The sequence below is a fragment of the Carya illinoinensis genome, chromosome 9 (assembly GCF_018687715.1).
Source record: "Carya illinoinensis cultivar Pawnee chromosome 9, C.illinoinensisPawnee_v1, whole genome shotgun sequence".
NCBI lineage: Eukaryota > Viridiplantae > Streptophyta > Magnoliopsida > Fagales > Juglandaceae > Carya > Carya illinoinensis.
The window spans coordinates 12084204-12108458 of record NC_056760.1 but is presented as its reverse complement, the minus strand read 5'-3'; the positions used below and the strand labels follow the sequence as shown (position 1 = coordinate 12108458).

The 24255-nt window shown below is 36.5% G+C and overlaps 3 protein-coding genes across 6 annotated transcripts; 2 read left to right on the top strand and 1 right to left on the bottom strand.

The window, feature by feature from the left end:
* Positions 1-11918: 11918 nt before the first annotated feature.
* On the top strand, positions 11919-19023 carry LOC122275575 (pentatricopeptide repeat-containing protein At4g16390, chloroplastic). Of its 4 annotated transcripts, XM_043084693.1 has the most exons (5): positions 11919-14193; positions 15243-15796; positions 16656-16810; positions 16904-16974; positions 18665-19023. In XM_043084693.1, the coding sequence occupies exon 1, from the start codon at positions 12010-12012 to the stop codon at positions 14137-14139; it is 2130 nt and encodes a 709-aa protein (XP_042940627.1). In that variant the 5' UTR covers positions 11919-12009; the 3' UTR covers positions 14140-14193; positions 15243-15796; positions 16656-16810; positions 16904-16974; positions 18665-19023. The 4 variants fall into 4 exon arrangements, with proteins under 4 accessions (XP_042940627.1, XP_042940628.1, XP_042940625.1 ...); XM_043084694.1 differs by lacking the exon at positions 16904-16974; XM_043084691.1 differs by having other exon boundaries at positions 16656-16974.
* LOC122276806 lies at positions 15250-24230 on the top strand. Its single transcript, XM_043086710.1, is given in 4 exon segments — positions 15250-15595; positions 16862-16974; positions 21802-21949; positions 23667-24230. Coding segments are annotated over 4 exon segments (951 nt in total). The 3' UTR covers positions 24011-24230.
* LOC122275577 (microtubule-associated protein 70-5-like) lies at positions 16335-19924 on the bottom strand. The gene is made up of 11 exons (XM_043084695.1): positions 19496-19924; positions 19147-19232; positions 18914-18979; positions 18639-18809; positions 18361-18531; positions 18121-18276; positions 17894-18040; positions 17711-17782; positions 17029-17625; positions 16804-16952; positions 16335-16649 (listed from the first exon to the last, which is right to left on the bottom strand). Exons 1-11 carry the CDS (start codon positions 19593-19595, stop codon positions 16634-16636), a joined length of 1731 nt encoding a protein of 576 aa, XP_042940629.1. The 5' UTR covers positions 19596-19924; the 3' UTR covers positions 16335-16633.
* Positions 24231-24255: the final 25 nt, after the last annotated feature.

Sequence of the window (24255 nt, the reverse complement as noted above, 5' to 3'; positions counted from 1 at the left end):
TCATTTAACTCAAAAAATAAATAAAAAATAATATATTATATGAAGTAAAAGTATGGAAAATAATAAAATAGCAATATGAAAAAACAAATGAAATGAAATGGATAGAAAAAAAATTAAAGAAAAAGTAATATGAAAAACACTGAAAAGAAAAGAAATTGTGAATATATTTGAATGATGAAAAAAAAGTGTGACCTTCTGATAGTATTCCAAGTGGCTGCTTTACTCATGAAAAAAAAAAAAAAATGATGGGAGTTTGCTATTTCGGATGATGCAGTGCACATGAATTACAACTTTTTTTACTGTATTAGGTGGGTCAATTAAAATCATGTCACTCAGTCCCAAAATACAATATAAAATAATAATGAGACTCATTTTTTTTTAAATTTTTTATAAATATTTAAATTTATCTTAATATTCAAACATACTTAACTCATCTTAAGTAAATTTTAACTCATTTAATAATCTCAATTCAATACTACTAAAAAATAATTTAATTCAACTCAATTTAATTCAACTAACTATGCAAACGTTTTGTAGTCCAATTGGTGGAGTCCTATTCAAATGCGGTTTTGAAATCGCATCGAGAAAGGAGCTAGCTAGCGGTACTAGTACTGTTGATGGAGATCATTTCAATATCATTTTCCTACAAACTGATCTTAGTTAGGAAAAGTCATAATTAACATACTCGAATAGATCATAGAATAAAACAACTCACGAGATCGGTGGTGCTGGGCATGCATAAGGTTGTCTTGACTCTTGACGGGGGGGTGTGGGGCAGAGGGTCAGATCAGCTGGAAGTGATCAATAACTCTGTTATGCCATCCGTTGTGACTATTTCAAAGAAGAAAACACATCAGGATGCACAATCATGTAAATGGGAGTGAATGCTGCATGCATGCATCATACATATATCGTCATGATCATAATTATTAGCCTTTCGTTTTGCATCTGTCATGGGTGCCCTCCGCATTTGTTTTTCTTTGCTTGTTCAGAAGGACGGAGATAAAAAAAAGAAATAAGATTGGTGGGATGATGTCGGTTGACAACTGGCTGTTGATTTTCGTAGTAGTACTGCTGTTATGACTTGTGAGTTGAAACGACTACTTTTAAATCATGAAATTAGTGGTTTTATCTATGAAATTTTTACTTTCCGTAGTTGTACGTGCTACTTACTTTTGTGGTTCTTTATTATTGTGAAGAAAAGAAGATTAAAAGACGTTTTCAATCAATCATTTCTTTACATATTATATAATGCACTTGCTTTTGACTCGGACCAAATATCGCATGTATCATGAGTTCTTTCCTGGTTTGGAATCGAGAATTTGGCCGGGATCAATGATCGATATTATAGATCATGGGCCGTACATTAATATCAAGCGGCAAATTTCAAAGGAATGGATGATGTGGTTGATAGACATGATGTTCCACGTAATTCTATGAGCCAAACGATCACATTCGTTGGAGATAGCTAGCTATAGCTAGCTAAGCTGGTTGGACACCATCCAGATAATATCGATCGTTATCTTTATGCCCCATAAAAGCAACAGTCGCCAAAGAGTTGCTGTCACTAGTATTATATGTCAAATTTTGCTTCATCTTTTTTGTTTGTTTGCTGGATCATGCTACAACAATAGATAAAAGCCACAATAGCGGCCACCCTATTTTTTTTTAATATATTTTTTTATATCTTTAAATATATATATATATATATTTTTTTAAATTCACAATATTATTTAAAAATATTTTCTTAATTATTAAGTAAAAAAGGAATAAGAAGAAGAAAAAGAAAGAATCGGTCGCCACCATCAATTACTTTTTTTTTTTTACGTGGGAATAGCATATATTATTCTGATTTGCAAGGCCAAGTACAAAAAACTTGTTGGTGTTGCATAATTCTTGATGATATCAATTTCTCCTTATGTAGTGATAAATCCATCGTCCATGCGTGTAATGTAATCAATAGGTAGCAATATATGGATCAGAACTTATTAATTAAGGTAAAGCTTAATTTGAGTCGAACAAAAACAGATCACTACATGAAGCCTATTGCGAATTAGAGTTATTATGAACAAACATTACATTGGAGATTGCGAACTTGATCAGTTTCTAGTGAGTTAGAAGCTGGGAATTAATATATTTGCCTCTTTCCATCACATTTCAATGCTTTATTATGATTAAAAAAAAAAAAATCAAGGATTGCATTGAATTTAGATTCAAAACTGCAAGAGTAGTACTACTACTATTCGAGGTAAGAGACGGGAGAACCTAGCTAGCTAACATAAACGCCATTACAATAGATGCAGATCATCAGCAATCATAAGACATAAAAAAGAAATTAAAAGCGCATGCAAAAAAGACCCAACATGTTAGATCTGGGCTCATCTTCAACCGAGCTCGAGGAGGTGGATACCTAACTCTAAACATGAACAGTTTTGTAGTCCAATTGGTGAAGTACCATTCAAATGCGGTTTTTTTTTTTTTTTTTGAAAGGAATTCAAATGCGGTTTTAAATACGCAATCGAGAAAGGATCTAGCTAGCAGTACTAGAATAGTACTACCGTTGATGGAGATCATTTCAATATCATTTTCCTACAAACTGATCTTAGTTAGGAAAAATCATAATTAACATAGTCGAATAGATCATAGAATAAAGCAACTCATGACGAGATCGGTGGTGCTGGGGCATGCATAAGGTTTTGTCATGACGGCTGGGTGTGGCGGCAGAGGGTCAGATCAGCTAGCTGGAAGTGATTAATAACTCTGTTGTGCCATCCATATAGCGTGCAGCCGGTGCAGGTATCAAAATTATGCAACAGTGGTCAATGAGCATGCAGGTAGGTTTTAGAATGCTAGGTCGTTCATTTTCTAACCTGGCTAGTGGATAAATAAGAAAATGCAGAAATAAAAAAAAAATAAAGGAAAAAGAGAGTATATATGGCAAGATTGTCAGGGAGAAGGGAGGATATAGAGGCAGCTCCTCCTTTCGGTGGAGAAAAAAAATGGGAGGATTTGTTTTAATTTTCTAAAGAGAAGGGACAGAATTTTTTTAATTTAGAGAGATGTTTCCACGTACGACAATAATAAGATAGTAACAATTAGGTCTTGTTTGGATATTGAGATGAAATGTGATAGGAAATCTATGAATAGTAGTGTTATAGTTTGTGAATATATGGTAGTGAAATTATTTGAGTTAAGATATTTTATTGTGTTTTGAAAAATGAGAAAGAAAAATTGAATAAAAATATTGTACAGTTAAACTATTATTATAATATTTTTTTTGTTTTGAGATATAAAAGAATTGAATTATGTTTGTGTTTTATTTAAAAGTTTAGAAAAGTTGTAATGATTAGGTAATTATTAGGTAAAAAAATTAAAAATTTGAAATTAAAAAGTGTTTGTATTTGAATGATATTTGAAAAGAAAATGAAATGAGATTGATTGAGATAAGTGTCCAAATGAGGCTTATGTTCTTTGAGTTAGAAGGAAAATATGTTGCCTCTTTCAATCTCTCGTAAAAGAAAAAAGTGCTAAAAACAAAACAAAAAACTCATAAAAATGCAAGAGAAATACACGAAATACTAAAATAATTTTCAAAAAGAAATACTTTAACTACAAAGTAATTTTATAAAAATAAACTCACATACTGACAAGACTTTATGTATTATGGCACATTAAATTATGTAAGTTACTTTTATTACAAAATAGATATAACGTATCATATAAAATCACATCAATTTATGAATTTATCTTTATAAAATATATTTGTAGTTGTAGTACTTCTCATTTTAAAAAATGAAAAAAAACTAAAGGAACACAACATCAATATTGACAACAAGGAGTATAAGTTGTATGTATCTAAGTGCGTAGCTTCTATAATTCAGTAAATAAAGTAACAGAAGCAAGTTGCATAAGGAGGAAAGTTTTCGTTTCTCCCTCTATAGGCCATTTTCTCTCTACCAAGCTTCCGACAATCTTTCCATTTCTTACGCTTGGAGGCGAGGTGGACTTTCAACTCCTCTATCCCTCCTTCTGTTTGACCTTCGTTGGAATTGTCTATACTTTTTTTTTCCTTATTTTTTTGTAGTTTTCCATTCGTAGTATCAAGATGTGTCGATCTACTACCTACCGGCCTTTAATGACTGTCACGCACCCCACTAGTAAACTCTCTAGTCGTCGATTTGTCCAAAGGTCAAAGAAAATTGATCAAAAGAACAGTGTGTGAGTCTCACATGCAACTCATACCATGCGTGAAACTCACACATAGTCGTGCCAGGGAGAATCTCCCACCGTCACGGGTGGCACCATTGGGATCAGCGGCTTTAGATCTCTTAGATCCAACCATCACCTTATTTCCTAGAGTGGCGCATGAACCACACACCAGTGATCGTTCTATGCCAGCGTATCAACTCATTTTCCAATTGCTACTTTTTTATGTTCTCACTTTTTTTAACCAATGATCAAGATAAAATAGTCGTGAAAGTTTCCTACAGCCAATCTAGACAAACAAGATGTAGTACACATTATTTCACTACGACTTTTAGTCATAGTCTTATAGTTTGTTTATTAGACTATATAAAAACCATTTCAAACAGCTTCTTTTTAGTGAAAAATGGATGGTAGCCAATTTTTGGCTTCATATCCGCCTCCCCCCCCCCCTTCTTTTATTCCTCTTGTATTGCCTTTACTTGTTTTGGGATGGTTGGGGACTCCCACCCCATTCAATCTAATATCTTGTAACCACTTAATTTATCTATTAATTTGCTTGCTTGAAAAAAAATAAGTGCAAAGCTTCTATTGTAAAAAGAAACAAGTGCCCATCTACTTTCATTCTCATCGATAAATATGTGGTCCTTGCGGTCCTCTAAAAGCATGAAAATAGTGCTATGTGCATAAATGTCTCCAAAGTGTGGGACTCCCCTGCTACTTCTTCCTCTCAAATTTCATCTTCTTCTATTCCTTCTTTCTCTTGTTATGGAGAGCAAGAGATGAGTTGGGAGCTTGTATATATCAAATCTAGATCGTAGTAGAATCTTCTCCTTAGCCACGCAAACGTAGATGTCAATATCAAATTATTACCATAACTTTTTCTCTTTCATTTCAATACTTTAATTTGATCAGATTACAGATGTGCATATCTGTTGTTAGCATCATCTATGACTCATTTGATCAACTAGTGGCCACCAGATTAAAAGATGGCATCAACACAAATAATATTACCGATATATGTATATGATGGTTATAATAAAATGTATATATCAGTATATCTTTGATCTGTTACAGTAATGTAAGACTATAAATTACAAATAAGAATTTCCATCTTTAACAGAAAAAACCTACTATGTTTAGCGTTATTAACAAAGAAAAATGTTAAAGAAAATTCAAGTGGATGGGAAAACGAATAAGCAGAAACTAAAGGAAAATTAGAAGAGAAATAAGAAAGACTTTGAAGAAACTCAAAGAAAGTACTGAAAACTCACACATCGATTTTATACTTTATATATATATATATGATATAATAATTATATATTTTGAAATTATATATGGCGAGTAGTCTATAAGTTATAATATATATATATATATATATATGTGTGTGTGTGTGTGTGTGTATATTATAATGTTAGGGACTTAGGGGTGTTGATCAGAATGGTGGTGCTCCCCGAGTGAAAGTATTTTTTTTTTTTTTTTACCTTTAGATAAAACAAATCAATTCACTAATAATCATTTATTTACTTATTAAATAAAAAAACGAGTCAGGTCAATTTTTTTTCTTTAAACTTTATAGCATTTTTCGTATATATTACCTTTTAAGAGGGAAAATATTTTTTAAAAATGTTTTGGGGCCCTTGGGCGGATCCTTGAGCTCAAGAAGGCCGAATTCATGGTCGAGAGTCGAGACCCCTCCTTCCCCCAAAGTCCAAACACGCTCTCCTCAGGCTCTTGAAGATATGCATGCATTCCTCTAATTTCCTTGCTCGGGTGGTTATTTCAGTTCTAGTCTGTTTGGTTGTCGAGAAACCCAAGGAAAACCATACTGATCAAGAATGCAAACATTTAATTCTCAAGTGAACGGTCTTGTATTTTCTGTTTTATAAAGTAGTATGGTATGGTTATTTCAGCAAGAGTTTCTGCCGTTATTTTAGCTAAACTGCCTAAAATTGTATTGTTTTAAGATCTTATTGATTTATTCCCTTTTGTGGGTTAAACAGAATGCTTAATCAAATTTCCACTTCCTAATGTACAAATTAATCACTTTTATGGAAGTGTGGGGAGAATTGGTTGGATTTGGGCTTAAATAGCACATTTCTGTTTAGGATGGCAGTAGAAGTATTAAAAAATGTTTAAACAGCTTTAAAAGTTCTTTAATTAAAAAAAAATTAAGTTGTTTGTGTATTACATATTAAAATATTTTTAATCTCAAATAAATTAAAAAGTATGTTTGATGAAAAGTATTATTTTGATGCTTTTTTTCAAACATATTTTTCTGGATAATACGGAATATAATTCAAACTGCATAACTAAATGAGTCTTAAACTTAGCTCAACTCAAAATCACATTACATGTGAGACTCACAACCTTTTTCAACTTTCCATAAATACATCCAAACTCATCTTAACATCTCTACTCATCTTAACATCCAAATTAAAAAGTATGTTTGATGAAAAGTATTATTTTGATGCTTTTTTTCAAACATATTTTTCTGGATAATACGGAATATAATTCAAATTGCATAACCAAATGAGTCCTAAACTTAGCTCAACTCAAAATCACATTACACGTGAGACTCACAACCTTTTTCAACTTCCCATAAATACATCTAAACTCATCTTAACATCTCTACTCATCTTAACATCCAAACACATCTAAACTTGTCTAAGGTGGGCCCCACAAAACTTATTCTACCATATCAATTTACTACTATTCATAAAGAATTCAGTCCAGCTTCACATCTAAAAGTGGTCTAAGTTAGTTTATGCACTGCACCTAGGATGATCTCGACATGACTCTTAACACCTAAAAATAGCACAATAATCAAGAAGGAGAGAAATAACACCTAAAAAAAGAGCAACAAGTTGGAAAAGGTGATGTGACATAAAGCTGAGATAGTTCTGGCCTAGATCGATTTTGTGTAGAGTCCCGGCAATAATCCGGTGTGGTTGTACGATGTCAGTGTGAACATCTATGATGGTGAATAGTAAATAAATATAGAGAAAATAAATAGAGAGACATATATATTTATATGGTTTGGCATTGGGCCTACGTCCACGAAGGTTCAGGGAGAGGAAGATCCACTATAATAAGCTTGTTTTACAGTCTGTCATGGTATCTCATCATCATTGTACAATAAATCTTGAAGGCTTGTCTTCTGGTGGAGATTTCATTGCTTGAACCTCTGTCGTGAGGTTGGAGAAGCCTTCTTGGAGAAGTCTGGCCAAAAGTGTCTTTGAAGTCGTAGGTGTCCCTACCTGTTATCTCCTGTCCCCATTTGCTTTATGTCATATCATTTTCTTTTATATCACATCACCCACTTTACCTCTTGACACTCTGCCCTCTCTCATCCCTTTGTCCCCTCCTTCCCTCTCTCTTTCTTCCCTCCTTATGAGTTCCTCCCATATTGGACTGGGCCTAGGAAATATCATGGACTTGTTATATTTTATCTCTTCCAATTGCCCGCAATTCTTAAAGGCAATTTGCTCAAAAAAGAAGAAATTGAGAATATTCAAAGATAAAATATGCAATTGAACTGATCCGCCCCAATCCGTAGAGAAATAAATTTTGAGAGCTGGTCCCTAGTTATCCATTCCTCTCATGTTAAGCATTAAGGATTTCCAAGCGTGAGATTAGGCGAGAGATGTACTCGATCACATTAAGTGCTAGCATAGGGCTCGGGTTAGCAAGATAAGCGGGAGGTGAACTCGACTGCATAGAGTGCGAGCGCGAGGCTCAGCTTAGCAAGATAAGTTTGATCGCGTTAAGTGCTAGCGCAGGGCTTGGCTTGGCGAGATGAGTGGGAGATGGACTTAACCGCATAAAGTGAGAGTGTAGGGCTTGTCTTGATGGGGTGAGTGGGAGATGGACTCGACCGCATAAAATGCAAGTGCGTAGCTCGGCAATAGTAGGAGATGTACTCGACCGCGTAAAGTGCAAGCGTAAGGCTTGTCTTAGAGAGGTGAGCGGGAGATGGACTTGATCGCATAAAGTGCGAGTGCGTAACTTGGCGATGCCTCTGAGAACCAATCATCATATTTTTTTTCCATTATTATTGGCTCGCATTATTCTGTACTAAAACACTTTTCTGTATCTTATCAGAGCAGAACTATTGTTTTTTTTTTTTTTGAGAAATAGACTTTAATTCATTCATGGAAGAAGTTACAGTTGCGACTGATAAATATAGGGAGAAAATCCCGGTTACAAGTCAAACTACTCATATGTTTGGGGCTTCCCCGCACATAAATTTTTTTGTGACGGACATTATCTGAACTTCAAATAAACTCTCTAGTGACAAGACCTTCTGAGATACGAGACTCTGTAAACAAAATAGGTGTCCATCTCGACTTGTTTGAAAAAACACATCCAAAACCCCACCCTCCAAAGAAGGAGAGGGACAAGCTTGCTATGGACAAATAATCCAATAGTCTATTTCTATTTATTTTATCTAAATATAATATAAAAAACAATGTTACAACCTTAAACATTAAAACATTAAAATATAAAACACTTATAATGGCCCTTCAACAAGCTGTCAATCATGATGGACTTTTGTCCAGCCTATGCCGCAACACTTTCTGCCAACTATCTTTTGCCCATCAGGTTCCGTAAGTGCTCGATAGACACCCACGTTCTCCTGCAACAAGCAAGCGTGGGTAGGCTATAAACCAGCTCCCTCGTTCAGAGCACCCAACATTCTTCTGCTCCTCTACGTTCGTTGCAACCCAGTCCATTGCATCACCAAAGCGGCAATCCTCCTCCACATCTCACGACATGACTCCACTCCTCACGACTTGACTCCAAGCTCGACAGTAAATTAGATTCAACACCACCTTCCACGACTACGTCAAACTAGCTAACCAGTTCGTTTGCCATATTCAAGACAAGTGACGGCAACCTTCTTAAACGTTAGAGCCAACCCCCGTGGTTGCCCCACCGCGAGCTAGCCCAAAACGGCTTGTACCCCAGCTTGGTGATCTCCTCTATTTTCTTTGCCAAAAATAAAGCTCCTTTGTCCATCTTAACTCTGAAGTTTGGTTCAGAAGTTTACTATGCCGAATGTTGAGTCTGAGCTCTGGGGCTCTCACCAATGGACTGCACTGCTTACTTCTTCGAGCACTTTACCCTGTGAGATCGCCAAGGGCTCACGACTGTTTGTATTGCACGAACGACTGCTTAGGACAGTCATAGATTCTTACTATCTCCATGCACGTCTGCAAAGTGCTTCCACGAATCACCGTAGAAGCCTGCGTGGGTCACAAACTAGAGAAGCTGTTCTCTAGTTTCCTTAAGCCACCATAACATTAACCACCGTGGAAGCCTTATTATCGTGCACCGAAACAAAATAAACAAAATATAAGGAGGGAGGGAGGGAGGAGCCTTTGGGGGATTGGTTGTGTTGAAACTCTAGAGAGAAGTGAGAGCTTTTCTCTCTAGAATGAGAGCCCGCTCAAAACCATTCCCAGTCATTTACATTATCAGAGCATAACTATAAACCGTAGTCATTACATGAGATTCATTTCACCCTAGTAGGTGCTGGAACTTGTGGTATTATACTATTATGTATATGAGTTAGATTTGTTGGTTTAATATATATCATGCATTTTCCTGTAAACGTGCAGCAAGTAGCAACATGTCTCACTGTTGGATCGATTGCCATTGGCTTCAATCTTAGGTGGATCATTCGCAACTGTGTCAAATTCAAATATCAACCGAATAGATGTCCTTCTCCTCAATCAGATTCAGTATCCTTGGTTGGAAAAGGGATTGGATAAGGCTTACATTATTGCCATTCCACCAAAAGATCAAGACCATGTCAAATGGATAGGCAGTTGATGAAGTTGGTAAAGAATTTCCATTTTAAGCCTATATAAAGGATTATTTTGCTTGCTATTGAGGCAGCTACCACATCGAATGCTAATATATCTTGCTCTCAAACAACCAGTAAATTAAGGCAAAGTTCTAAGATTTTCATTATTTCTACCTGGATTGAGTTTTAGGCCCTTGACAATGAGAATTGGATTATTTTGGAGTTGGGGGAAGGCCGTTATTCTAATGTTTGAGATGAGTGTTGGTAAGAAATGTGTAAGTTGTGAATATAGAGATTGAGATTCTATTTAGTTAGATATATATGGTTCAAAATTTGATGTTGAAACTATATAACTATTATAAGTGGAGCTCCTAACGCTCTAATATTATCTTAAACATTCCAATGGAGGAACAAGTCATGTATGAGTCATGTTCTAAAAGAATTAATCAATAGCACAATTGGAGTACTCTCTCTTGAAATTATTAGAATAAGAAATTATTTTCAAGCAATATAAGATCCATCAACCACCTATACTCACCTAATAAGGGGTATCACCGAACAAGCTTTCGGCATGGGGAAATTTTTCAAACAAAACTAAAGGTGAAGATCAAAGAATGGTTTTGATTAAAAAAGTGTATAATTTTTGTTGTAATTTCATAATTTTACCTATTTTATGCTGTTGACTCCTTTGCATTTGAGTGCGAAAATGATAAATAATGCAGATCTATTTTCTGTAGAAAAGGAACTCTTGGAGTCTCTATGTCAAGTAATGGATACCCCAAGCTCAAGCCAATTTTGGATGTTTTTGTTAAAAGATTTCTTGTGTTTCATGGAAAGTCGGTGTGGTTGTCTTAGTTCTCTTGTAAAAAACAATGGTATATGTTTTACTGGTTTGAAATTATATATTTTTTTTCAGAAACTCTATTTAGCAGCTGGTTTAAGTTTCCTACACCGCATACATGATATAGCGAATCTAGTTTGGGCACCACATCACGATTCTCAACTTCAAATAAAACCCTCAATTTGTAATTCGATAATAGTAGATAATATGTAAAATTAAATAATGATAAACATACAATCATTTACATAATATTTAATATAATTATATTTTAAAATGATAATATTTTAATAAAATGATACCTTTTTATAATTATTTTATAAAATAATTTTAATTGAAAATATGATTGTATAAACGGTTGAAAGTTTATTAATTTAATTTTATAACGCATATCATATTAGTGATATGGGTGATACCCACATGGTGTGAGGCAAGGTGGACCCTTCCTCGCACCCCGCCCCGAATCATGCGGGGGAAGGGGTTTTCAGCCCCACCCCAAGTGGGTGGGGTCAAAAACCTCATATGCCCCGCCTCGTGTCTAGGCCTATTCATTGGGTCTAAAAATTATTTATAATTACTAATATTATAAGTCTCACATTACTTAAGTATAACTATTGTATTGTTCTAGCCTCCTGTATAAAAGTTGACCTAGGGCCTATAACTTGAATACAATTTCAAATTTTCAACAAATTATATATATATCTATACACAATATGTTTATTTATATAAACATTGATATAAATATATAAAATTTATATTACTATATATAGCGTAGTGTCGCGGGGCCGGCTTGGGTTAGCCCGCCCCTGCCCCCGCTTGGAATTCTTCCTACAGAGCGGGGTGCGCGCCCCAGCTGACCCCTATAATTAGAGATTATAGAGAACAATATTTTTATATAAGAATGTCTATTAATCTATTTGTTTACGAAAAAATTAATTATAGTATGTTTCTCTTTAAGGATAAGGGTAAAAGTGGGAAAGGCCAATAGCTATTGTCATAACCCTAATTTCCGGACAGATATTTCCACTTTAAACTGAAGGTTAATATTGGAAATCTCACTCGATAAGGCCGCCTCAGTCCTCACCCACTCTCAAACCCGAAAAGCCAAAAAAGCATTTTGAAGACGCACACCATTGCAAATACTTGACCGAGGGAAATGGCTTATCATCTCTGCTCCTCACCCTCTTCTCTCTTCCATGACCGCCAACCTTTCTGCAACTCTCTGTCCTCACCACGAAAACCCATTCTCAGAAGCTTAACGTTCTTTTCCCAGCCGAATCCTCTCCAACCTCAACCTAAAACCTTGTTCCAAATAAGACATGTTTCTATACAAGACCCAATCCCACAAGAAACCCACAAGGCAAGTCCCTCGGAAGACTCAAACACTAAATACCCAGATGGAAAATCTGGGTCCTCATCCAGAAGCTACATCTGGGTCAATCCCAGAAGTCCCAAAGCATCACGGCTTCGGCGACATTCCTACGATGCAAGGTACGCTTCTCTTGCGAAAGTGGCCGAGTCTTTGAATTCATGTAATCCAAATGAGGAAGATGTTGCTGAAGTTCTGGGGGCTTTAGGAGATAGAATTTTGGAACAAGATGCTGTGATTGTTCTTAATAACGCGATGAACCCAGACACCGCATTGCTTGCACTGAGGTACTTTCAGCAGAGGCTGAAACCAAATAGGGAAGTGGTTCTTTATAATGTGACTATTAAGGTGTTTAGAAAGTGTAGGGATTTGGTTGGAGCAGAGAAGCTGTTTGATGAAATGCTTGAGAGAGGGTTAAAACCTGATAATGTCACGTTCTCCACTCTGATTACCTGTGCTAGGATGTGTTCTTTGCCAAATAAGGCTGTGGAGTGGTTTGAGAAGATGCCTACTTTTGGGTGTGATCCCGATGACGTTACCTATTCCGCTATGATAGATGCCTATGGACGGGCTGGTAATATTGATATGGCTTTGAGTTTGTATGACCGAGCTAGAACTGGCAAGTGGCGCATTGACCCAGTGACATTCTCGACATTGATTAAAGTGTATGGGGTGTCAGGAAATTTTGACGGATGCTTGAATGTTTTTGAAGAGATGAAGGCTCTTGGTGCAAAGCCTAACTTGGTTATATATAATACTTTGTTGGATGCTATGGGAAGAGCTAAAAGGCCTTGGCAGGCAAAAACCATTTACAAGGAAATGATCAACAATGGATTTTCCCCGAGTTGGGCAACATATGCATCTCTCTTGCGGGCCTATGGTAGAGCTCGATATAGTGAAGATGCGCTTAGTGTGTACGAGGAGATGAAGGAGAAGGGGATGGAGTTGACTGTAGTTCTCTACAATACACTTTTGGCCATGTGTGCTGATGTTGGCTATGTTGATGAAGCTGTCAAGATTTTTGAAGATATGAAGAATTCTGGCACTTGCAAGCCTGACAGTTGGTCATTTTCCTCCTTGATTACGATACATTCCTGTAGTGGAAAAGTCTCAGAGGCAGAGGCAATGTTGAATGAAATGTTGGAGGGGGGTTTTGAGCCAAATATTTTTGTCTTGACATCACTAATTCAATGCTATGGGAAGGCCCAGCGTACCGATGATGTTGTTAGGACATTCCATCGGCTCTTGGAGTTGGGAATCACTCCAGATGAACGCTTCTGCGGTTGTCTTCTGAATGTGATGACCCAAACACCTAAGGAAGAACTTAATAAGCTTACTGATTGTGTCAAGAAGGCTAATTCAAAGCTTGGCCATGTGGTAAAGCTCTTGTTAGAGGAGCAAGATAGTGATGGAGAGTTTAAAAAGCAAGCTTCAGAACTCTTTGATTCAGTTAGTCTGGATGTAAGGAAGGCTTACTGCAATTGCTTAATTGATCTGAGTGTAAACCTAAATCTGTTGGAGAGAGCATGTGAGCTACTAGAGCTGGGGCTTACACTTGAGATATACACAGATATACAGTCCAGGTCCCCAACCCAGTGGTCCCTACATCTAAAGGGTCTCTCTCTTGGGGCAGCTCTCACCGCATTACATGTTTGGATAAATGATTTGTCCAAGGCCGTGAAATGTGGGGAGGAGCTTCCTCCATTGCTTGGAATCAATACTGGACATGGGAAACACAAGTACTCAGATAAGGGTTTAGCGACTGTGTTTGAGACACATTTGAAGGAACTCAATGCTCCGTTCCATGAGGCTCCTGATAAGGTTGGCTGGTTTTTGACTACAAAGGTCGCAGCCCAGTCATGGTTGGAGTCTAGAAGTTCGCCTGAATTAGTTGCTCCAGAGGTTTCTTGCTCATAATGGTCTGGCATTATGGGAACTGCTCTTCTCATTGACATGTAATGCCTAGAAATGGTATTTCCTGCTTCAAAATGCCTCTTTTATTTGTTCATTTTATCACTCTCTAGTAAGAGAACAATTTTTTTTTTTTATTATTATTATTATTTTTTTTGTATTAGACAATGAAATCTATTTATACTTTGATGTCTTATGGAAGCACAGAAGTTTTTAGGAATTATTGGGTGCTTTCAATGGCTAAATTACCCATCTTCTTACGAATTTATTGTGATTGGTTCCAATTGGACCACGTTTAAATAGTATATGCAGTAAAAACTGCGTTCGAACTTGTTGAGGTGTATCCATTCAACAAAAAGAAAACTTGAAGGACAGGAAGAAGTTGTTGTTTCAAGGAATGAAAACAAGATGAAGTTACTGTTGATTAAGAACTGAAGCAACAATTGAAAAGCCGAGATTCTGACTCGGTCCATTGTTGTTAGAAGCGTCAATCTTTGGCCATTCTCTCTTCAATCACTTGATAGAATAGACTTAAAAAAAAAAAAAAAAAAATTCATTGGATAGAATAGATTGAATAGCGAGGAGAAAGTAGCCAAAAAGCACAACGTTGTGATGCTAGAGCTGAACTATTGGCAAGAAGATTAGACAAGTCAGCAATCACTTGGATTGAAGATTATTATAAAGCCACAGGAGGGTGCATTGGCAATTTGGTATTAGTTCTTCAAGCTAAGCATACTAGAACAGCATCGGTTCATTCTGTGGCGCCAAATTCATGGACTTCCAAATCTGCTTACAAGTTTCTTTGAAGTTAACTTTCAAAAAATGAATTGACTTCTTATTCTGCTTACAAGTTGACTTCTAAATTCTTACTTGTCCAAAAAAAAAAAAAAAATTGACTTCTAAATTCCGCTTAAAAAATTAAGTTCACTTTTAACACCTGAATTACTTGTCGGCCATGCCTATAGAAAAAGCTCCACAGTCCCCACCCTTGATTTAGCCTGTAGAAAAAGCTTATAAAAAAAGCATGACGGCTTGCACGTCGAACTACCACCAATTTTGTCGGTCAAGCCAATCCATAAATTGATGATCCAAAATCCTTTGATCGACAGCACCATCATGGGAAACTGCATAGATGTTTTGATGCATCGGCCAAAAGAGAAGATTAGAGTTCTCATGTCTGATGGAGGAGATGAGTTCAATGCCTGGGCACCTGCTGAAAAAATCACCCGTGGCCCTTACAATGGCCTTAAGCTGGTACACCATGCTGAGCCTCATTCATCATTGCCACCCAACACCAGGCTAGAACCTTATCTCTTACCACTCCAGGCACAGCCTCCTTGCCCTCCGATTCCTTCAAGAACGGCCAACCCCAAAACTGGCAAGAGACGGAAAGTGCAGATTGTGGTGACTAGGGAACGGTAGGAGTTGCTGTTAAGAACCACGCAGAAGTTCGAGTCCAAAGGTATTGCTCTCCATTGCTTAAAGAATCTTCGGGTAGAAGGGTGTCAGAAATGGCAGCCATCTTTAGCCACGATTCCTGAGGCGTATAGCTTTGGAGTGACAGGATAGCTAGCTGCTGCTATATTTTTTTGTTCTACCAGTTGCTCAGCTACCAATTCACCATGGAAATTGTATCTCTCTCGGATAATCGTGGAGATAACAGGTGCTTGGAATTCTCAAACTTAATAGTACTTCTTAATCTGGTTGCTGCAATATATAGGTCAAAGTTTCAGTGCTAGATGCATGTAGAATATGGTTACGGCAGTGGTTTCTCTTATTCGCAATTCATTACAGTTGCTTGACAACGAACGGTCTCACACTCGGGATAAGAATAGACCAAATCCATTGTGTATCCAGCATAGAAGGTTACACAAGGAGTATGTATTTTGTTATAAGGAGTGGGTTTCCCATGCTATTTTGCAGAGAGTAGTTTTAGCACTACTTTAGAGTCAGGGGCTGCTCCAATTCTGGCTTTGTTTAGCCATTCTTCTTAATCTTATGAAGTAAATTCAAATTTATTAACATAAAAGGCTTGCAAACAAAGCCATTCTACCTCTGTTAAGCCTTGCTTGGTAGCAATAGTTATAGATTCAAGGTGAAGAGGCATGTCCCTCCTGGTAAGTTTAGTGCCATGGCAGCCATTATATAAAATCTGTTTCATTTAATGAGTTCAACTTTAGCCCCATTTCGGTCTTCAGGAAAAAGGCAGAAAAAATCACTCGCTTATATTTCCTGAATCGGACTACATTTTATTCACCAGTATGAAAACCATGAAACCGTATAAGATACCATTTACATAATCTCAATCAGAGGAAAACGCACACCAACACCATCATAGGATGCTACAAAGTCAACTCCCTTTTCAACTCAGACCTTTATTTCTTCGGCGTATCATCAGTTAAACCTCGTCTTTGTATGTACAATGAGAAGTCACACAATACGGCTCACAAATTAACTGATTTCCTAGTCATTTCATCTTCTCCAATGCGATGAATCTTAACTATGCTTTTGTTGCCCTGCAGCAAATTGCAAACCACTACAAGCTTAAGGAACGAGAGCAAAGTTAATGAGAAGTCACATTATATCATATAGGATTATCAATGCACGAGATTAAAGTTATTGAACCATGAATGCTGAGCACACAGGAAAAAGTTAGACAGAAAATTGTACCTTATAGGTGAGTTTGCAGGTCTAATCTTTCTATTATTATCCACTTTCATTGATGCAGCTTCCTTTTCTCTAGTTGATGCTTCTCTCTTCATCTTTTTAGACTCTACTTCAATGGATTTTGTCAGTGCATCAACCTTCTTCATGAGCATCTGGCAAGGGATTTTACCTCAGGTAATCAGTACTTTTGAGAGAGAGAGAGAGAGAGAGGAGATGTCTATAGTTTACCTTTATTTCTTCATCTTTAACATTTAAAGTATTGTCTCTTACTTCACAAAGCTTCCTTAAGTTGATAACCTCCTTTTGAAGTCTGTCATACAGAAATCCTGAGATCATATCTTCATCGCTTCCTCTGTTTTGTTGATCTTTATTGCTGCCACTTTTGGGTGTAATTTCTGGTGAGGCTGTTGTATCATCACTGTTGTCCTTACCGATATTCATATCCATATCTGCCCTTATTTCTGCGTTCTCCTTTTCACCGCTATCAATAACTCTACTTCTGGAGGCCCATATACCTTTTCTCAGCACATTTTCTCCGGAAGAGTGTTTCTTTTTTATGTTATTGGCTTGTTTTAGCTCTCCAGCAATATTGTCTGTTTCATTTTCCAAATTGTGCTGTTGCAAGAGCAAGCTTCTACTGTTGGTAGAAGCCCTTGGCTGGGATGTTGACCTGTTTTTTAGTCCACCATTGCTACTAAGAAAGCCAAATATGTTGCTGGACTTCTCCGGTTTCGGGGACCCACAAAACCTATTAGGATTGACTGACAAACTTGTGACATCCTTCAAACCTTCTTCAATTATCTTAAGTCTGAGCTTTAACTTATCCTGAAGAAAATTTACATTAGCAGAGAAGATCTACTTAGTTAAAAAGATCAACAGCAAAAGGTTTAGACCGACTTCACTTGTTCACCTTAAGTTGTGCTTCTGCCTTAGCTGTTCTCTCTGATATGGCTAGTTTGTCTCTCAAGCGCTGCATCTCTGCCTACGTTTGCTAGGTATGATTAATCATACAGAAAAATAGAAACGGCAATAAATGTTTTCACCTGTATGTTACTTAAGTTCTGACATTAATATGTCCAGGGAACGAAAATACCTGCATTAGTCTTCTCTCTTCCATCCATTTCCTGACAGGCATAACTTTGTCATTTTCATCTTTCCACTCATTAGCCACCACAGTTGCTACTCTGTTTGCTAAAACTTTTACTCTTGCTAGCTCCCTCTCCAGAGTCCTCTTTTCCTCCTGAGAGGTAGGACTAAACGCTCGTTAGAAATTTGAAGGAGTATAAAATACTAATATCTCCATATATTACGACGACATACATTCAATTCATCTATCTGCCGTCTGTAGTCACGAATAGAATTTGCGGCAGCCCCACCAGCTAAGATGGTCTCCTCAAGCTCTTGAATGGTTTGGCTAAGCTTTTCAACCTCTAAAACCTTTTGGCGATTGGTTTTCTCAAGGATTCTGTTCTCCTCCTGTGTTTGGTGTGGATGAAATTTTGGTTAATAGCTCAAACGTTCATAATCTTCATCAACAAAACAAGATTTCATGAAGCGTACCAGGCAAATCTCAATCTGTCTCTTCAATTCATAGTTATGATTTTGAACCTCCTCTACCATTAAAGCCCTTTCTAAAGCACTTCTCAATATCTTCTCTGCTTCAAGTAGAGCTGATTCTTTTGACTTGGTGAGACGTTCCATAGCCTTCTTATCCTCCTGTAATGCTGCAATCTGAAAAGGCCAAGAGTGGTGGAAAGTGCATGCAGTGTGAGCCATCAACAATGTCCATATATTGCATTGGCTGAAAACAAGATTTTTTTAAAACTTCCATCCCGTACCTCATTCTTATACATTTTGATTTCAGATTCAAGCGGAGCAATAACTGACTCGATAGGAAGAGAGTAATCGTCCTTTTGATCTGCATACACCCGTCTAAGGGTTGCTTCAGCAGCATATTGTGCAGCCAATGCATCTTTCTTCTCACTTGTTACTTTCTTGATTTCAATGTTCTGCATTTCATCAGTTTTGACACGATTGGAGTGAGTATCTTAGCCTCACGAATTTAGCACATTTTTCTGTAGCTCCAAGAGACTTCAGTAAAGCCTGGACTTACCTTATGTTCAAGAAGATTTTCAGTGACTCGGAGTTTCTCTTCCGTTTTCTGAACTTCAGTTCTGAGCTGTAAAAATAACAAAAGAAATGCAAACACGGATTTAGTGGTAACCTTTATAGAAAACTAATATCTTCCCTCAAAACAAAGGACTTCCACTGCACCTAGTGCCACATAATGTTCACAGATGTGTGAAGACTTTTGAGTGACAATGTTTGCATATGAATATCGATTACCTCTTCTACAGCCTTCTCCTTTAAAGCTTCAGTCGCTCTTAAAGCCTTGATTTCACCCTGAGCAACTCCTAGCTCCCTATCCTTCTCTGAAATACATCCCAAAATTATAGTCATGAAATGCCTAAGGCAGATATATATATATATATATATATATATATATTTTCCTTACTTTTATTGCCAAGTTGAGAACAAAAAATAATCATGGACCTAGTTCAAAGTTAATTTGACAAAAAGGAACCTCAAAGAATAACTAAAATATCACAAATCGCCAGTCAATTATATGGAGCACATTGAACACAACAGCTTGAGTATTATGCAGAACAGACATAAATAAGAAGAGAGCAGAAACCTGAGAGTAAGTTCTGCAGACGATTGAGCTCCAACACAAAAGGGTCAGGGTGGACAAGAGAGAGCTCTTCACATCCGAGTTGTTCCTCATAGCTCCCCATCTTCTTTTAGTTTCTCTTCTTTGGCTCTTGGAAATACTACAAGGGAAGACACAAAAGTCCAACAATAAGAGCAACCTAGACCTGAGTTCTAATTTGTGATGAATGTCAAAGGAGAAATGCTGTATTTATTTGTGGAAGAGTCCTATGTTTCAATGAATTAACCGCAAAGAGTGGGATTGCCTTCCCTTGCTGTGAAGCAAAAATTTGGAAGGCATTTATCATAAGCCGGCCTGGCCGGCTGGGTTAGCTCCTCTCTTCCTTCCTTTTGACAGTAACGGTTACTTCCACTTTATCATCATCTTTGCTTTGAACATCACCATCTCAAACTACTTGAGATAATCCTAAAAGTATTATCTGTTCCACAAAATATAGTGGAATTTATATATCTATTTTTTTTATAAAAAAAAAAAAAGCTAATGCTTTCTCAACGGTACTATTTGATGACGACTCTTTCTTATCATATACTTCGTTTCTAATTAAAAATAATTGGGATATACTTAACTACCTAATCTCTGGACAATTACATTTGGAGCATTCAGAGGATGAACATGATGTTTATAAACATTATTGAAGGATCAAAGGCACGTTTTGTGCCATTTCCTGCTACTTGCAAATTAATACGGGATTGTACAACTTCAACCAAAACCCAATAAGAAATAGATTAAAATAAGAGAGATCAAGATCCTTTTAAAGGTTTCAAGTGGGAGATAAATAAACACATAAAGTGAAGCATGCAATCTTTACTAAGTGTCTAATATTGCCCAAAAAAATTTATATGAGGATTAAATAAGTACTTTATAAGTCAGTTCACGTGTTTATCTCTATTTTACTTTAATAAAGAGATGCCAACCATTATAATACCAAACCTCTCTGCTAACAAAGGATTATCATATCCCTCTGGTTTTTTCCTTATCTCGATGAAAGTTGGTGATGATTGTTCTAGTTCTATTATTATTATTATTATTCATCTCTAGTGTTCTTTTTATTAATTTTTGCTAGATTTTATTAAAATAAAACGTATTTATATTTTATTCTCTGAAGTCCTTTGCAAAATATAAAGGGAAAGGATACTATTCTATCTAGTCGTTATCTGACTAAATTGATGGAAAGCTCTTGTTTCGAGTAATTCAATTGCTTAAGCGTTAAATCCGTCCTTAAAACCTCGCTTTTTCTACTTAGTGGAAGTCACTCAAAAAGATTTTGAATCAAAACTAAGGAAATGAGGTATTGATGACTCTGTACAGAAAGGGACCAACTAAAAGTGGCTTGGAAGAATCAAATATTCACACTCTAATGCAGACGGAGCCATTCACCTTTGCTTAAAAGAATGACTGGAAATAAGAAAAACTATACAAAGCTCCAGCTGTGTTTTTGGACATCAGCCATTTGGCCAGTTTTTAGTTGTACTTCAGGGCATTTGGCTAGGCGACAAAGGAACTACTACACCACAACCCCCACCAACACCCAAGCCTATCTGAAATAGTGAGAGATCAATGGCCAAACCCAAATAGAACCAAAACACTCAAAGGGGTTGTTCTTGATTAAGATGACATCTGGGGTTTGAAGTGGGTACTTCTTTAGTTTGTTTTCCTTATTGGGTTGAGTAGGTGGATCATCTTTTTTAAAGGTGGGTTTTTAATAAGCTTTAATGATGTCATATATGGAATATCTACAGAGTCTTCAAAAGGGTGTCTCATTCAGGTATAGAAAATATGGAAGAAAGCCAATGATCAATAATAAATCATTTACGTATATTAGCTATTCAAAGGACCAAGGAATTTTGCTCATCTCTCAGATGAATGAACCTGTTAATTGTTTTGAGGTGACATGTCAACATCCCTCATACTAAGATTATCAAAAAAAAGGAATAGAAAAAGAAAAAAGAAAGAAAAAAAGTTTTCTAGTTTATTCAGCAATATCGGCTAGTCGGCAGGTTATGGAGTCTGAACCTGGACCTAATGTCAACTCAGTTTTGGACTAGAAACTATCGCATTTCATAAAAATTCGTAGAAATACGGAGGTGAACCTGCACCTGAACCTGAACAAACTATCACCTGATCTTCTGGTGTTGAAGTCTAATTTGGCCAGCTAAAGCAACTTAACAACTGTATTATTCAGGTCTTTGCTCAAGGGTTTAGACCTCAAAATTGGAACCTTTTCATTGATTCATGATACTTCTGTCCAATTTTGCCTTTTCATTATTCAGGTCAGTGCAGGTTGGAATGCCTGCATTACAAACAGTACTGAACGATTCTGGCCTGGCTGTATTGAAGCCCAAATCGTGTTCACTGCCCGCCCAACTCTTTTGGGCTTGCTCACCCCAATGACTTGCACGATTGGGCTGCTAATTGCAGGTCTTATACTCCTTACATAGTTCCATTGAACGGTTGTGGTGGGCTTTTGTTGTCCACTTCCCAATCAAGCACAACAGGAAATCCTTGCCGGTTGCCAGCTTCCCATTACCCATCCATAAAAAAGTTCTAGCAACGAGTCAGATACGTTTTGACCCAAAAGAATAGTAACACATGCTTTAAAATAATAATAAATAAATACACCCGGTACTCTTAGGCCTTATTTAGATATTAAATTAAATTGAAATGAGTTGAGTTTTTTTTATGAATAGTAGTGAGTTGAGATGGTGGAATGAGTTTTATAAGATATATTTATGAGTTGAGATGGAGTGAGTTGAGATGTTTAAATGTTAAAATGAATTTAGATATATTTATGAAAAATTGAAAAATATGTGGTCTCACATATAAAGAGGTGTTTTGTTGAAAAAAGTTGTGGGTCCTATATGTGAAGAGATTTTGAGTTAAGATGAATTTAGTGATTTGAGAGTTAGGTATTTAGATGTTAGATTCTCTTTAAAATTAGATTGAATTAAGTTGACAAACGGAACTTAAACTATTAGAATTTTGTATTTTACAATCTAAATTACTAAATCTAACATATTACACCATCAAACTACTAAAAATTAGTAGTTTGCACTCCATCAAGATCCGACTATCAAGAATCAAGATTGTATTATGTCACCTATTTTTCATCTTAATTAACTGTTAGAATCGATAAAAATGCAAAGCGTAGGTTTTTGGTAGTTAAGAGGAATGATTTCTCAGTTTTGATAATTTAGGTGGAAAATGCAAAACTTTGTTCAAAAAAAAAAAAAAAAAAAAAGAAGAAGAAGAAGAAGAAGATTCTCCATCGCTGCACATATGAAGAAATTATTCCCTGCTTTAACCGACCTGAGTTCTACTCTATCCCATATTATGTTACCAAAAAGAATCTGATTCTTATTCTGTAGGAAACCATATCCTGGAAGGTCTCTATTGTATTAGGCTTGACTAGAATCCTTGAGTGTCATGTCAAAAGGAAAAGAGTCGTTTGCTTTCCGTAACCCCCTTGAAGAAAGTTATCCTTTTCATTAAACAAAGCCCCAAAATAATAATTAAATGAGCTAGGAAACCACTCTTATCTTCTTTGATGAACTAATCTTTTCCTGGATTCCATAAATACATTGGAAGAAAAGATTATTCCTTTCCAAAATTCTAATCCTCATCTCAATTGGAAAAGGGCCATTTGGTAAGGGACAATTTGGCAACAGATCAATAAAGTAATTTGATAGGGAATAAATGCCAAAACATTGCAGTGGATTCACTGCACTGACTAATCTGCCCTCCCATCATTCTGAATTGCAAGTGCCCTCCAACGTGGATACATTGATTGATAAAAAGAAAAATTAGCAGGAGGGAAAGGAAGGAGTAATCAACAGCATGATCATAAAATGAATATGTTCCCTTTTACATATTGGTCTAACTGATAATGACACTATTTTGACAACTTTTGCTGGTTTAACCATGGTTGCCTTTTGATATATATATGTAGAAGGGTGCCTTTATTACCTAAGAATAAAGGAGATAAGGGAGGTTACTTTGGGAAACCATATCAGTAAGGAAATAGGAAGTAGATTGGCCAAGCAAACAGTGAGAATTGTTGAGACCAATCGTTATCAACAGAGAATCTGAAGGAAAGGTTATATATAACAAGGAAACTCAAGAAGAGATATATAACCATAAACCATAACTTCTTTCTCCCACCCTCTCCCTCTCTATTGTTGTGTTGTAATTCTAGTTCAACTGGCAATGGATATCCAAGAAAAGCTCATGCAGCACAGATCTAATGTCGCCATGACATTTATTGTTTCAGTCGTAATCTCCTTGCTGTTGTATGCATCCCCTCGGCTCATAAACATTCTGACCTACTTCTGGCCTCTATTTGCCTCTACGGCTGTCTTGTTGGTGGCAATAATAGGCTTTGGAGGCCTTTCCCAGTTGGCATCTGAAACTCACGGTTACAAAGCAGGCGAAGGAATCATAGATTATGTTCAACGCAGACCAGAACATACAGAAGTGTCTTAAAGGTTTGAGCAAACTTAGAAGGTTCAACTTTCAAGCTTCAATGAGTGGGTTCAGAATTTTTCTGGTGCTTATTCATCAATGACTTCGTATTCTCTGTAACTATATGACTGCATAAAAAGATGTTTCAATCTCCCACTCTGTTTGTTCTAAATATGAAAACAACTTGGATGACATGGAAAATGTAAATCCTGGAAGTAATATTGCAAAGACGGTTTCTCTATTTTCATTTTTTTTTTCTGTTTATT

Excerpts from the sequence above, each read along its gene's own strand:
- LOC122275575 (XM_043084692.1), top strand. The coding sequence starts at position 12,010 with ATGGCTTATCATCTCTGCTCCTCACCCTCTTCTCTCTTCCATGACCGC.
- LOC122275577 (XM_043084695.1), bottom strand. The coding sequence starts at position 19,595 with ATGGGGAGCTATGAGGAACAACTCGGATGTGAAGAGCTCTCTCTTGTC. Across the intron at positions 19,233-19,495 it reads TCTGCAGAACTTACTCTCAG|AGAAGGATAGGGAGCTAGGA; the intron begins GTTTCTGCTCTC and ends GATGTATTTCAG. Across the intron at positions 18,277-18,360 it reads GACAGATTGAGATTTGCCTG|GAGGAGAACAGAATCCTTGA; the intron begins GTACGCTTCATG and ends CACCAAACACAG.